We start from the raw sequence: 16,081 nt of genomic DNA, 5'->3' as shown, positions 1-16,081 counted from the left end.
GGAGTACCTCAAGACATGAGGGATGCAAACATCATCACGCTGTACAAGAACAAAGGCGACAGGGGTGACTGCAATAACTACCGTGGCATCTCTCTCCTTAGCGTTGTAGGAAAGCTGTTTGCCCGAGTTGCGCTAAAGAGGCTCCAGATACTTGCAGAGAGCGTCTATCCAGAATCGCAGTGGGGATTCCGAGCCAACAGGTCCACCACTGATATGGTATTCTCCCTTAGACAACTGCAGGAGAAATGCAGGGAACAACGACAGCCACTCTTTATAGCCTTCATAGATCTCATGAAGGCTTTCGACCTGGTCAGCAGGGACGGCCTCTTCAAGATTCTTCCCAAGAATCTCCCCAAGATGAAACAGAAGGCATCTATCTCCGGACCAGATCAGACGGAAAGCTCTTCAACCTCTCCAGACTGAGAGCAAAGTCCAAAGTCCAGCTGAAATGTCTGCGTGACTTCCTCTTTGCCAACGATGCAGCTGTCACTACCCACTCTGCCAAAGATCTCCAGCAGCTCATGATTCGTTTTAGCAAGGCCTACCAAGATTTCGGACTGACGATCAGCCTGAAGAAAACACAGGTCATGGTTCAGAATGTGGACTCACCTCCCTGCATTACAATCTCTGTGCATGAGCTGGAGGTTGTCCATGACTTTGTGTACCTTGGCTCAACAATCTCCAACACTCTTTCTCTGGATACCGAGCTAAACAAACGCATCGGTAAAGCAGCTACCACGTTTTCCAGACTCACAAAGAGAGTCTGGTCCAACTAGAAGCTGATGGAACATACCAAGATCCAGGTCTACAGAGCTTGTGTCCTGAGTAAACTTCTGTACTGCAGCGAGTCATGGATTCTTCGCTCACAACAGGAGAGGAAACTGAGCGCTTTCCACTTGCGCTGCCTCCGACGCATCCTCGGCATCACCTGGCAAGACAAAGTTCCAAACAACACAGTCCTGGAACGAGCTGGAATCCCTGGCATGTATGCACTGCTGAAACAGAGATGCCTGCGTTGGCTCGGTCATGTCGTGAGAATGGATGATGGCCAGATCCCAAAGGATCTCCTCTATGGAGAACTCGTGCAGGGAAAGTGCCCTACAGGTAGACCACAGCTGCGATACAAGGACATCTGCAAGAGGGATCTGAAGGTCTTAGGGGTGGACCTCAACAGGTGGGAAACCCTGGCCTCTGAGCGGCCTCTGAGCAGCCCGCTTGGAGGCAGGCTGTGCAGCATGGCCTCTTCCAGTTTGAAGAGACACTTGGCCAACAGACTGAGGCAGAGGCAAAGAAGGAAGGCCCATAGCCAGGGAGACAGACCAGGGACAGACTGCACTTGCTCCCAGTGTGGAAGGGATTGTCACTCCCGAATCAGCCTTTTCAGCCACACTAGACGCTGTTCCAGAACCACATACAGAGCGCGATACCATAGTCTTTCGAGACTGAAGGTTGCCAACTACTACCTCAGAGCTGCATTGCCCTTATGTCAGTGCTGGAAAGCCCCAAGTCTCAGTATCCTGACTAGTAGACTTTTCAAACCCTCCTTACTTAATTGCAACCCACATAATTCTCATCAGCCGGTTGATGCTTGGTGCTCAGGGAAGTTGACGCTTGGTGCTCTGGGAAGTCCATGCAAACTATGCATCAGAAATCCCAGGAATGTCTTGGGGTCTGTTTTCTGGTGGCATTTGGCTACTGATTGCTCTTCCCAAGCTGAATCTGTATCCTCCTAATTATTCTTTTTGATGAACCCTGCTAGTGCCTTAAAATATGTGTTTCAAATTGGCAGGACATCTTGAAGTGCTTGCTTCCTGCAGCTGTATTCTAGATCTAATCTGTTTGAATCATAGAGTACTGTTTTCCCTATGTTATGCCTGCTATGCTTGCATCCCAACTGTACGTCCACCTGGAAATTGCTGGTGCATTAATGAACTGATTCCAATCTATGAACATCAGATTGGATTTTGGGGAGATATCTGGCACACTCATGAGTCTCCACTTGATTCTCAGCCTTGGAGCTGAATTTTCCCAGCAAGCTCAGTTATTTCACCTATAATTTGCAAGTAAACTCTATTGATTTAAACCAGGGATGGGCAAACATTTTGACAGGAGACCACATAATCTCTCTGACACCGTGCTGGAGGCTGGGGAAAAAAGAGTTAATTTACATTTCAAAGTTGAATAAAATTACATAAATGAATACATTAGAGCAGTGGTATTCAAACTTTTCTGGCCAGTGGCTCCCTTGACCCCCGTGGCTGTTGGCCATGACTCCCCATCATGTTCCTGAGGGCTGGAAGTGACATCATTAAACAGGAAGTGGCCAGAAATATTAACTATATTTATATTAAATATAATATTATAATATTATATTTATTATAATATAATATAAAATATTAAATATATATTAACTATATTAATATTAATTATAGTAATCATATCATTAATTAATGCTGATCTTAAAAATATATTATTAATACATAGCAATATACATACTTTATAAATGATCAGCTGCTGATCACTGTTGGAGACAGGATGCTGGAGTAGGTAGATTTTGTCTGGTCCAGGAGGACTCATTTTTTTAAACTTTGTAAGCATACCAATAGAATTGTTTTATCAAATGAACTTTGTGAACAACCAGTCTGACCAACATTACACACACACACCCCTGTGGACCCCAATCCAACTGGTCATTTCTCCCATTCTCCTTGGATAGGATTGAACCCTTTATTAATTTAATGAAATTAAATTTTTCCAGCAGCCAGTGGGGAAAACAAAAATGGACCATGAAAATATATCAGAGCTGATAAGGGTTTGGTTAGGAAGCTGATTTGTCTCCTATACTAGGAGATGCACAGCTCAAGCCTATGCATGTCTACTCAGAAGTAAGTTCCATTAGAGTCAATGGGGCTTACTCCCAGGAAAGTGTGGATAGGATTGGGCTGGCAATCACTTCATCAATGGCTAATAAGTATTCCCTTCAAATATCAAGATTCATCACTTTGAAAATACAGCCTTTCCTCTTCAGTCAAACAACAAGATTAATAAATCACTTTTTAAAAAGTACCCTTTTTCTTCTCCTGGCCAAGTAAAGTGTGTGCTTGTCTCACTCCTCCCCCTTTGCCAACTGCATGGAAGCAACCTTAAGAGTCCTGATGACTGGTAAAATAGGAAGCGTTTTATTTGGGGAGGGGAGGAAAGCGGGAAGGTTTAGAGATCAAAAGGGGGGAGTGGAAGAGGGAGGGGGTTGAAAAGCGAGATTTCACTTTGATGAGAAGCGATCCCAGGCTAGGAACTCGGAACCAACCAGATAAGGATCAGTGAGGATTAAGGACTGCAAGCAGAGCATGCTCGGTGGCAGCAGCCACTCTTGCAGCTGACGGAGAAGGAGAGGGAATGCTGACGGAGATGCAGAGACGGGCAGAAGACAGGCTTGTATTCTGCCCAGGGGTGTGACTGTATTGCTGCGAGAGGACATCCCGCACCTCCCCTTTGAGTTCCTGGCGCTGCCATAAAGAGCCGCGCCTCAGTTTGAATAACACTGCATTAGAGACAGAAGTTATATGAATGAATGACTTTTACTGAGCTTATTTATAAAACACACAAGAACCATAATACAGGCACATAGAGCCACATGAGAACTATGAACTGTTTGCCACACACACCTCATGCACAGTGAAACATACAGACCAAACCATAAACACATGGAGACATAAGTTGTTCAGAGGCAGTGGGGTGGGGTGTGTGTGTGTGTTTAAAATAATCCCCAGGGAAAAGGAGAAAATATATGGAGAGTATAAAAGGTCTTGCTCTAACTCGGCCTGCAGCTTACGTCTGGCGGTCGCAACCAGCAGTTGTGGGTCAGCGCGGGCTCCTCCAACAGTCTTCAGGGGCCAGAGGCTCATTGGAGACTGGGGGCTTCCTGCAGGCCAAAATGGGAGTTCCCAAGGGCCACAAATGGCCTCCAGGCCAGGGTTGCCCACCCCTGATTTAAACAAAAGGTATTTGGAAGGAATGACCACAACCTTGTAGTTCCAATGTAAATTCCTCACCAATGCATGGACAAGAATGTCCCATCCAAGATTATTTAATTTTCACTGAAGTAGCAATTGATCCAACCCAGCAAGAGAAAATCCTTAAGCAGAAGCACACTTCAGAATGTGCATTAATTTGCTAGATTCATTTTTCTGTGCACAGATATGCTTGTTAGATGCCCACATCTAGCAATTCAGGTTATGGACATTTCCTGTTGCTAGATCAGCTAACCAGTAGTGCATGGGTCTCCAAACCCCAGCCCGGGGGCCAGATGCAGCCTGCAGCTAGCCTCAATCCGGTCTGTGGCCAGCCTCTTGTCCCCTGAAAGCCTCTGGCCCACTTGGTCGAACATGACTGGAACTGTGCTCTGGTTGAATCTGGAGGGTGTTCTAAGGGCCAGAGAGTTTGAATGAATGAGCCCATTCATTCATTTATTCACTCATCTAAGTTCCATCTCTAATTTATTTATATAAATTTTATATATAAATTTTTTTTCTGGCCCTCAACACCGTGCCAGATATTTGATGCGGCACTCTGGCCAAAATGTTTGGAGACCCCTGCTAGTGAATAGATGGAATATAGGCTCCTGCCACTCTAAACAGATGGTCTGTGCAGTGAAAGTTGACATCAGTAACTATGTGCTATCACTGTTCTACCACTATTTATATGAGGTCAGTCTAGTTTTTTTCTTTACATTCTGAGTCTCATAGAAAGAAGCAGGACATTATTAAAATACAGGTAGTAAATGAAATTAAGGCTTCAATCCTAAACAAACTTACTAGGGAGGAAGCATAACAGCTCAGTGGGACTTACTTCTGAGGAAGCCTGTTTAGGGCTTAAACTTCAATGCTTTTACTTCCTCAGTTCTAGTAATCCAATGCAAGCCCAGCTTAGAAATACTGTGCTGTTTCCACAAAAAAGTCAAGTTGTGAACTGTTAACTCTCTAGTGAGCTCCCAAAAAGCTTCTGAACTGATTTTACAGCTGTCACCAGATAGGAAACTCTGAAAGGATATCTGAAATATAAAGTTAAACTCTTCAGACAGCTATTGATATGCTTTTACACTAGATCTATTTTCCAAAATATTGACAGATGGCTTTGGAATGGGGTGGAACCTTTTTGCCAGGCAAAGGATACAACACCAATGATGCAAGGATGTCACACCAACATCATGCCAATTACTCACTGATGTCAGGAGTAATGTCTTGATGTCATGTCACTGATGTCAGGAGTAATTGGTCTGATGTCACTGTGGGTAATAGGCTGTGTTTGGATTTCCATGGATGCTGGAGGGCTGCACTAACATGTCTGGCAGAGCTGACATGTTGCCTGGATGGCTTACAATATGATTGACATCACACTAGCATTTGTGCAATATTCATGCACAGGCCATAGGAAATAGGACTGGGTCTTAAAGAGCATTAACTGAGTACGATCAAAAGTTCATCTAAGCTTATGTACAAGGTCCATATGTACAAAGTGGCATTTCTTTTGTAAAGTAGAATTTATCACACTGTTTTCTCAATCAAGAAACTTTATTGAAATCAAGATTCTCTCTCATCCAGAAACAAAAACAAAGATTGGCTTTCTGATATGCTAATTAAGACAAGAGATACACTAGTGTGGCCATTCTTCTCTAGGTATGCCCTCAATAACATGGTTTCCTTTAGAACTAACAAGCCCTCAATAACACAGCTTCCTTTAGCACTGATTCATTACAGCAGTCTGTGTTCCAACATAACTGGCAAGCATTTTAACCAGTGGCAGCATGCATTCTGAACCAATCAGCACCTGTTTCCTGCTGATTACATCAACAATATTTCCAACAACACTGTTTCAAGCAACACTTGACTTCTGAGGTAGGTATCCCCAGTGCTAACCAAGGCCTTGCTGAATTACAAAGTATATGCAGTTTGTTACATGTGAGTGTGGACTTACGTAGACCAAAATTAAACTTGGAAATTGACTGTTACTGGAATATGAACTCAGTTTAAAAAATTAAACACATTGAAACATCCTTTCACAGACAGATAAATTTTTGTTGGCTTTTTCATGCACAGCATGCTTACTTACTATGAATATTTTAAAAGCACATTTCAAAAAGGGCATGCATTTCTGGAGAACATTTTCAAAATTGCTTATGGAAAATGAGTGTTTTGTTTTACTTTGTCATTTCTTCCTGAATAGTAATTCTGTTTTCCCTGTCTGTCAAGTGTGTAATAGTTTGCACATTAAGCAATCACCACTCTGTTCTAGAAATGTGACCATATAGGCAGCCTATATACACAGAGGTTATATTTTCATAATGACTTAAACCTACTAAAATAACACTATGATTGTACTTATAAAGAAGCACTCTCTTAAATAACTTGTTTGCTTATACTGTGTTATCCAACAGAAATAAGCTTTTTCTGACAAAAGTCAGTTGCTATTGTAGGGTACAACAGACTCAGCATTTTAAAAGCATGCCACCATGCAAGCTTTCTGAAACTCCACAATCTAATTTTGCAAGTGTTATAACCTGTGATTTCTCAGTTTGGAACACTATATGTTCCACTGTAAATTCTGAGTTGAGATAAACACCAGATCAAATTTGATATTATTCTCATTAACACGTTTTTTTCCTTATCGGTTTTTCTACTCTTTTTATAAAGAAACAAACTCAATATTTCCAGGCACTTTTCCTGGGCCTGATATCATCTCTGATATGGAGGTATTAACTGCATATCAGTCTTCTGTGCCTCGGTCACAAAGCCACACCACAAAATCTTCTTTCTGTTATCTAAAATTTAGGCAAATAGCACTGAGCCATATATTTTGCAGGAGGAGCTTTAAAAGCAGAACAACAGATCCAGATAAATTCAGACAGTCAAATTAATTTAGAACCATGACGTGGGAAGTGATACTCAAAGCGTAATAGTTTTAGTGCTACATCTCATTTTAGGACTGTAAAATGAAGAGACCTGTCCCAACCTGTTAGTTGAGCCAGTTTGGAGGCATCTCCCCATTCTTTGCAGGACGAGAGACTGGAAAGTCAGTTTTCCTGTCTTGTTCCATTTTCCCATCCCCCTTTCTTAGTTGTTTGTTTTTTAATTCCAAGTGTTTGGCATATTTATGTGAAAGCCAAAGCTGAAACACATGCCTTTACTTGCATATACAAAGTTGTTAGAAACGACCACCACACCTGGTAACTGCTTAAGTGATGCAGCAAGAAGAATCTTACTGCTGCAAGCTGTCTGCCCATCCCCACTCACTTGAAGAGGAGATGGCACACTTCTGACCCATGATGGTGGCAAGCTGGAGAGAGGACGAAAGTGCAAGCAAGCAGTTAGAAGAAACAGTGCTGGACTGCTAGCTCTCTTTACTCACTTGATGACGCCAACCAACCACAGCCAAGTGACATTAGGTTTTCAGCCCCAATAAACATCTTACTTACAATGAACCTCATTTGCCATTAGTTGCCCATCCACATCATTTGAAAAAGTCCTTTGGAACTTCTTCATTGTCTGCTTGAATGGTCAGTCATATCCTGAGAAAGCTGGTATCAGTTGTAACCTCAGCCATCTCCTTGCTCAGGCCCAGTCTGGATCTTTTATGAGCAAATCAAAAGCACAGAACCCAATGCAGATCCCTGGGGGAACCCACTTCTTTCTACCTGTCATTGTACCTGTTCCTTCCTTCCCCTCCAACCACATATAATGGGTGCACTCGGACCTCTCCTGAATGTAGGAACTGCCTGTAATTCAAAACCTGAATACATATTGCCATTCTAATATAACACTATATGACACCATCCAAAGAACACAGCTGAAGACATCTTGGTTTGTATCACTAGTGAAGATCATCTTACCAGAACTGTACATTCCACACTCAGAGTTTTTTCTGGTGGTGCAGGTATACCATTTATCTCCAGAGAAAACCACACTCTGCAGCAAGATGAACTTTGTTCTAAATTAGGCAAAGAAACAAGAAAAAGATTTAGTCTTGGGTCTCAACTGAAGGCTTCTTCAAACAGAAAGCAGAAATACACTACAACCTTTAAAATTCAAAGCATATAGTCTGAAATCCCAAGAGCTGCTTAGGTTCATGCAAGGGACTTACATTAATTGGGCAGAAAGTAATTTTCTTCACTTTTTTTTTCTTTGAACAGATGACCACTCCCTTGCAATAACAACTGTTTTTGAAGTTTTCCATTATTTCAAAAGTAGTTTACCTTATAGTGGGGTAGAGTGGGGAGCAATTCTTCAAGTTCAAGAAAAGCAAATGCAAGGCCTTATTATGTTTATGAAAATAACTTCACTGTTATTTGGATGATGACAATACATTTAAATTTTTTAAAAAAGGATTTCACCTCAAACAATTCAAAAATAAAAACATCCTTGGAACAAATGTCATATTTTTTTTTTATGCATACATCTTCCTGAGACACTTTTTCAGTTAATCCTAGTATTCATAATACTCTGTCAAGATACATGAGTGAATCATTTCATTGCTCAAAGGAAGACCACATGTTTAATTCATTATAAATATTTATTCTAAGAGTTTATTTAGACTCAATAAATGTTTTGAATGCAAAAGGTCCCAGATTCATTCCCTAGCATCTCTGCATAGGCCTGGGAAAGCTATCTCTGCATAGGCCTTTGCTTAAAAACCACTGTCAGGTGGTGCTGACATTCGGTGGGCCACTGTGAGATACAAGAAGCTGGACTAGACAGGCCTATGGCCTGATCCAGTGGGGCTGTTCTTATGTTCTTATCAAGTTAGACACATTAATGCTCTATTTGGTAAAAGGCAGGTTCATATGTGCAGGTGTTCAAACCATTATCAATAGATTAGCAAACGCTTGTCTTCACGCATAAGAAACAACATTACAAATTTTTCCAGAATATTATAGGTATCAATATAACTTGAGCAACTCTTGCAATCTCTTACTAACTAGTCACTAACAATCTAAGGGTGCAATCCCTCCCTGTGCTGGAACAGGCAAGCCACAAGGCTAGAGGCCCAAAGCGGCTCAGCCAAAGGTAAGGAGAAACTTTTCCCCTTACCTCTGGGTAAGGCACACTGACCCCTATGGGTCTCCTCTGACTTGCGCCACCTCCTGAAGCCACTCCAAACTCCCCAGGAACAGGGGTTGGGATCCAGCATCACTGCTCCCCTGCTCCCCACCCACCGGCCCACAGCCCGCCCTCCCCCCGACCCAGATCCTTGCATCGGCCCAACTGAAGACCTTCCAATCATGCAAAGAATGGTGTCAATTCTGCCTTTTCTCCTTTATGAACTTTGAAAATCCACTCCTCAGGGTAGGAGAGCTTTAGGAACAAGTTATGTAGTAGAGAGCTGGAGAGGGAAGTGGGGATTTTGCCAAAATTGCATTCCCCTCTCCCCCAGCAAATCAGAAGTTCTTCTGCTCATAGAAGGCAGAGCTTAGATTGCAGTAGTTCTCAAACTTTTAAGAACCAGGACTCACTTTTTAAAATTACAATCTGTTAGGACCCACCAGAAGCGATGTCATTAACCTGGAAGTAATGTCATGGCCAGAAATGACATCATCAAGCAGGAATGTTTTTAGCACCCCCATACAAAAAAATCAAATTGTAAGTAAATTAAAAGTTTACAATAAGCATAGGTTTAAAAATTTATTTAAAATAACGAAAAACCCACCTAATCCTTCCAAAAAGTTGCTGGTCTGTTTAAAAAAAAAAAAAAAACTTCCCCAAACATCTCAAAGGCTGTAATCCTATCCACACTTACCCAGGAGTAAGCCCAATTGATTATCATTGTTAAAAGCATATACACAGTATCTGTTAAAAGTACAGATCTGGAACATTTCCCCAGATGCAGTCACATAACATGGTGGCATCAAATCTAATATATTAAAAATAAAATACACATTGAAATGAATGGGGACCGATCTGAAATTGACTTGCAACTCATCTAGTGGGTCCCGAACCACAGTTTGAGAATCACTGACTATTGCATATATTTCTAAAGGAACAAAAATGGCATCACCATATAACTGTAATTCAACATTTATTTTGAAATACTGGTATACTTTAAATAATACACAAACATATGTGTTTTGGATTCAAATTTTAGCATTTTCCCTCACCTTTCGCTTTTTAAATATATAATTAAGCCACACAAAACATAAGCAACTCAACATAACATTAAGAGTTAAAACCTCTGTTACGTTAGATAAGTGAAAATGATTTATGTTGATGAATTTTATCCCTTAAATGTTCATTCCATTTATTTTTCTCACCTAAGTTCAAGTGTCAGAGAGTTTTTAAAAAACCTCTCTTGCAACCTTATTGCAGCCTTGTTTAAGGGCTCAAGGAAGTCGTTAGATGAGTCACATCCTGATAACTATTGTATACTCACACATTTGTAGACAGTGCAACGTGCATTTCTAGCAAACAACAGAGGCAGAGGAAACATATCTATGTACATTTGTTCAATATAAAAGAAGGAAGGTGTTCCAGTCATAATTGCAAAATAAGCATTCTGCTGAGAGGGATAAATAGTGCTTGAAGAAGGTATTATGTGCTTCAAGAAGGTACATATCTCACAAAAGAAAGAACAGCAACGTTCTGTTACTGTGATCTTTTAGAAACAGTAGGGGTATTGTTATTCTGTGTTAAAGTCAAAACACGTGTCTGTCATGATTATTTAACTAACATTTTTCCATGACTGAATGAATATAAATATCAATGGGCACAATCCTAACCAGGTCTACTCAGAAGTAAGTCCTATTTTGTTATGATATATGCCCCAGGCCTATAGTCAATTTACAGGCTGTATAGAGCAAGGCTAGGCCCTGATGTCTTTGCCTGCATACATGCAGTGTAGCACTGATGCATCATGGGATTGGCTGATACAACAGGGCACTGCAGGGATGATGCAATACCCTGCAATACCATGTCAGGAAGCAGAGAGTGGGTGTCAATGGGCAATTTTCACAATGGAGAGAGGTGAAAAGCGGTGTGCCCCAAGGATCTGTCCTGGGACCGGTGCTTTTCAACCTCTTCATAAATGACCTGGAGACAGGGTTGAGCAGTGAAGTGGCTAAGTTTGCAGACGACACCAAACTTTTTCGAGTGGTAAAGACCAGAAGTGATTGTGAGGAGCTCCAGAAGGATCTCTCCAGACTGGCAGAATGGGCAGCAAAATGGCAGATGCGCTTCAATGTCAGTAAGTGTAAAGTCATGCACATTGGGGCAAAAAATCAAAACTTTAGATATAGGCTGATGGGTTCTGAGCTGTCTGTGACAGATCAGGAGAGAGATCTTGGGGTGGTGGTGGACAGGTCGATGAAAGTGTCGACCCAATGTGCGGCAGCAGTGAAGAAGGCCAATTCTATGCTTGGGATCATTAGGAAGGGTATTGAGAACAAAACGGCTAATATTATAATGCCGTTGTACAAATCGATGGTAAGGCCACACCTGGAGTATTGTGTCCAGTTCTGGTCGCCGCATCTCAAAAAAGACATAGTGGAAATGGAAAAGGTGCAAAAGAGAGCGACTAAGATGATTACGGGGCTGGGGCACCTTCCTTATGAGGAAAGGCTACGGCGTTTGGGCCTCTTCAGCCTAGAAAAGAGACGCTTGAGGGGGGACATGATTGAGACATACAAAATTATGCAGGGGATGGACAGAGTGGATAGGGAGATGCTCTTTACACTCTCACATAATACCAGAACCAGGGGACATCCACTAAAATTGAGTGTTGGGCGGGTTAGGACAGACAAAAGAAAATATTTCTTTACTCAGCGCGTGGTCAGTCTGTGGAACTCCTTGCCACAGGATGTGGTGCTGGCGTCTAGCCTAGACGCCTTTAAAAGGGGATTGTACGAGTTTCTGGAGGAAGAATCCATTATGGGGTACAAGCCATGATGTGTATGCGCAACCTCCTGATTTTAGGAATGGGTTAAGTCAGAATGCCAGATGTAGGGGAGAGCACCAGGACGAGGTCTCTTGTTATCTGGTGTGCTCCCTGGGGCATTTGGTGGGCCGCTGTGAGATACAGGAAGCTGGACTAGATGGGCCTATGGCCTGATCCAGTGGGGCTGTTCTTATGTTCTTATGTTCTTATGTCACCAGACAATGAGTCACGCGATCACCAGATCGTAGCCCACCTCTCATTGGCCAGTGCCAATATATATTGCAGCGTGTGCAAGCTGCTGTGTGGGAGATGTTATGTGGAGTGCCTGTGAGAAGCTACGTCGGTGTTGGTGATCGGAGAATTGAGAAAAGTGGTATCTTTGCTGATTGCTTACTGAGCTGCCTTTGAACTGTAAATATTGTACATTCTTCAAGTAAAGGACATCTGGTGGTGAAGCATTGCCGTGTGCCTCGTTATTTACCAGGAATATCTGCCTGACCTTGAGCCTCTGGAGCTGCGGTGTCAGCTGCGCACTGCAACACTGTTCAATGAGGCTTACTCTCAGGAAAGTGGTTAGGATTGAAACCAATATCTCTTTAGCAAGAGGTCAGTTGCACACTTTGCAGAAAATGTGCAAAGAAAGAAAGAAAACCCTTTCTTTCAAGGGTTTATTATGGGTCATTTACTTTGCAGCTGCTTTTGAAAAGTCTCAGATTGCCCATTGCCAAGATTATCTATGAGGACCATGAACCATCAGATGTATATGATGTCTCTTGCTGAAGCAATGGCCAAAGTGAACTGGCAATAAAATTCATGGCAGCCATACAACTGAAATCTATTGCTGGATCACCAGTTACATCTAAAACTATTTGAGGATGCTTATGGTATTATTTGAGGCGCCAATGAGTTTTAAAATGTGGAAGCACTATAATACAATATTTACCAGTGCCATGTGGTTTTCAGTACAAGCTTACTTATAGGAAGAGAGATGAAAAGAAAAAAAGAAATACAAGGAAAGTAGAGGAAAATTTGCTTAAGTTTAAATAATCCTATACTTGATATGATATATTTTGCAAGGGCTGAACAGAACGTTTACCACAGAACTCTGGTTACTGGAAATGTCATGGATCATTACTAGAAGCAGTAAGTAGTCAGTAGACATTCAAAAACCTGGCCCCAGAGTCTTTAATAGATAAGGGCTGGAGAAGAAGTTTGGTAGGTCCAGAGCAAAAATCAAGATCACGTCTAGGAAGATCAGGGCAGAAAAATTCTAGATAAGTAGTAGACTCAGAGAAAGTCTCATGGATTGTGCAAGTCACATAAAAATTTAAATTGGAAAATGGCATGCAGATTTGGAACATCACTCTATGTTGCTTTGCAGTTGAGTTATTGATCAGTCAATTTTTATTGCCTTCTGCAAGGGTCACTAGAAGGCTGGGGGCTCCCGCGTAATTCCAGCTGTGGCTCATTCTGGGTGCAGAACACAAGCCCGGCATTGCCGACTTCCTTATTTGGATTTCTTTTCCTAAACATGTTCTGCTGCAGCCTCCCTGCCAGTGGGCCTGCAGTGTGCATGAGCTGGGATTGTTTTGCAACTGCCGTAAAGCAGCCTCTGCCAGCGTAACGCTAGTTATGCCAGGGGGGGAGAAGGATAGGATATACCACAAGCTAGACTTGACTTCAATCATGTAATTAGCCCCAGCATGCTTGCTTTTTTCAAAAACAAATAACATGGACAGTGGTCCCTGATCTGGACCACAATGAGCAGTAGGGTTAAAGCCCCAATGCCATGCATACTGTTTACAGAAAAAATAAAACAAGCACACCTGAGTCAATGCTTCAATTACAGTTGTGTGATTGGCTTTCATACAGGCAGGCAATACCTACAATCTAAGTTTTAATATATATATTAATGTGGCCAGGACCCTGTCATTTATTTGGCCTACAAGCCACTAAATGCAGTAAACTGCATATCCCAGACATTCCTTCATGATGTTGAAAAATTCCCTAAGTTGTTTCTATGCAAATGAAATCCTATGTAATATGACTTCCAGAAAGACACAGATGTATAGGATTCTAAACTGTGTAACAGATTTTTTGTTACAGCAGATGCCAATATATAGACACCTGCTACAGGAAAGGGGATAGAACCTAAAGCTCACCAGCAACATATGGAAGATTTACACTGCTAACAATTACAGAATGTTTTTATTAATAATTTAAAATAGGTAATTACGTTCAGCATGCAGAGATTCTCTTGCCACATATGCCATCCACCACAAAACCTTTTACAATTGAAGTATCAACTTGGTTCAATACAACTTTTATTTGTGGACAGGAACTGTAATACTGCAATTGACTTTCTCAAGTACAAATTGACGGGCATGTGCAGAATTAGTAGACAGGCATGGCAGAAATAAGCCATGCCTGCTTCAATAGGGAGCTGGTTAAGCAGGTAGGAGATGGAGTGGGCATAACAAAGCTTGATTTTAAACAGGGATTTTAAACAGTTTCAAAGGATAACTAGAGAAACATGTACTAGGAGAAGTTCACATAACATGATGGTACACCTGGTTAGAAAGCTGATCCCCTAAACAACAGCTAATTGATTTAGGGATACAGTCTGGAAAAGTGATTTTTACAAGAGTGTATCCTGGGTTGAATCATGATCAGTACACAGCTTGAATGATAACAGGCTGGGGAATGCTGGGTTATGTTAATCACAAAGATAAAGGCATTATAGTTATCTTTTCACTCACAGTGCTTGTGAATTAGGAACAAAATACTGAGGGACAGTCAGCATGTTTCAGTTTCTTTTTAGCTTTATCTCATCTTTGCCCATTCCAACTGGCAACTGGAATTTGCCAATTCTGCCTGCCTTATGTGAAGTTCTAAACTACGTTCTAGGAGATGCTCATGTAGCCTTTTAAAGCAAGTCTTAATTTAAGTATGTTAGGAAGTGGCAGAAAGACAGTCCTAATTACAAGGGCATCTCTGCAATTATAGAGTACAAAAAACTGCAATTAGACAAATCATCCTTAGCCACAAACTGTTCGTAATAATAATAATAATAATAGATTTTCATTAGTGTATTCTCTTGGGCTACACAATCTCAAACATTTTCCAGAAACTACTAATAATGTGGTAAGACTCTGAGGAAACATACCACTTGGCAAAGAACAACAGTAAATGAACCACCTAAAAAAACTGACCTACATTATTATCAGACAATAATAGAACTGAAGATGTTGCTACCCGTAAAATGTTAGCTGATCATAAGAAGAGAGTTAATGGTAAAGGATTTTAAAATCTACAAATGTCTGCTTAAGAAAAGCTAGATTCAATATTTCAATGAATAAAACTTACCCAGGCTCAGGTTACTAAGACTGTAATCACAATTTCCTCAGCAAATGTCTCCTTAAACTAGAGATATGCCCAGGAATATGGTCAAGAACCTTACAAGTGATTGTATTTGCTATCATCCAGGCCTCAAATTCATTTTACAGAGTATGCCTTGTGAAGCAGTGCTGGAGCAAGTTTGGTGCATTGGGTACTACCACCATCACTGGTAGTGAGGTTTCAGGGCTGGTGATACCTCTGATGGGTATGGGGCCTCAGCCAGTGCCCAACCTGATGCTCTGGTATTCTCTCTGCTGAGAAGATAAGGTAATGAAAGGAACCTGATTTATCTACAAGAAGGTTTGCTTGCAAGAATGGGCTGAGAAGGCTAAGGTTGTGTTTCAGTATCTGTTGCAAGAAAGCTATTAACATATTGACCAACAGATATGACCAGTCATCACTTTGTATAGTAAAAACAAATCTGACTTGAAAAAAGAAATCTGAATGACTCAGTGAAGTTTGCATCAATAAGACCCATACTTGATTGTGAAATGTTCATGATCTTGCTAAACATGTCATATGCAAAACAACTTATTTGAAATTAAATAAACACACATCAGGATATTTTCAGCTGTGCCATAGTCAGGGCTTATACTTCCAAGTATAAACCAGTTTTCAAATAAAATATATTTTCAATTGTAATATATGTGTTTATACTATTGTAATGTATTCTAGAGCCTCGGTCTGATAATTGCCAATAATATTCCTGGGGAAAAAAACTCTTTAGATCTGAATCTGAGCAAACATGGCTCACAAAATAACT

The 16,081-nt window shown here is 41.2% G+C and overlaps 1 protein-coding gene across 1 annotated transcript in view; it reads right to left on the bottom strand.

The window, feature by feature from the left end:
- The window catches only part of CFAP47 (cilia and flagella associated protein 47), a 318,053-nt gene that overhangs the window by 121,339 nt on the left and 180,633 nt on the right, over positions 1 to 16,081 (bottom strand). Inside the window, exon 51 of the mRNA XM_066621307.1 lies at positions 7,886 to 7,983. Coding sequence (XP_066477404.1) covers positions 7,886 to 7,983 — 98 coding nt within the window. The remainder of the gene's footprint in view (positions 1 to 7,885; positions 7,984 to 16,081) is intronic.

This window comes from Tiliqua scincoides, chromosome 3 (genome assembly GCF_035046505.1).
Source record: "Tiliqua scincoides isolate rTilSci1 chromosome 3, rTilSci1.hap2, whole genome shotgun sequence".
NCBI lineage: Eukaryota > Metazoa > Chordata > Lepidosauria > Squamata > Scincidae > Tiliqua > Tiliqua scincoides.
This window is presented reverse-complemented; position numbering and strand designations above follow the sequence as displayed.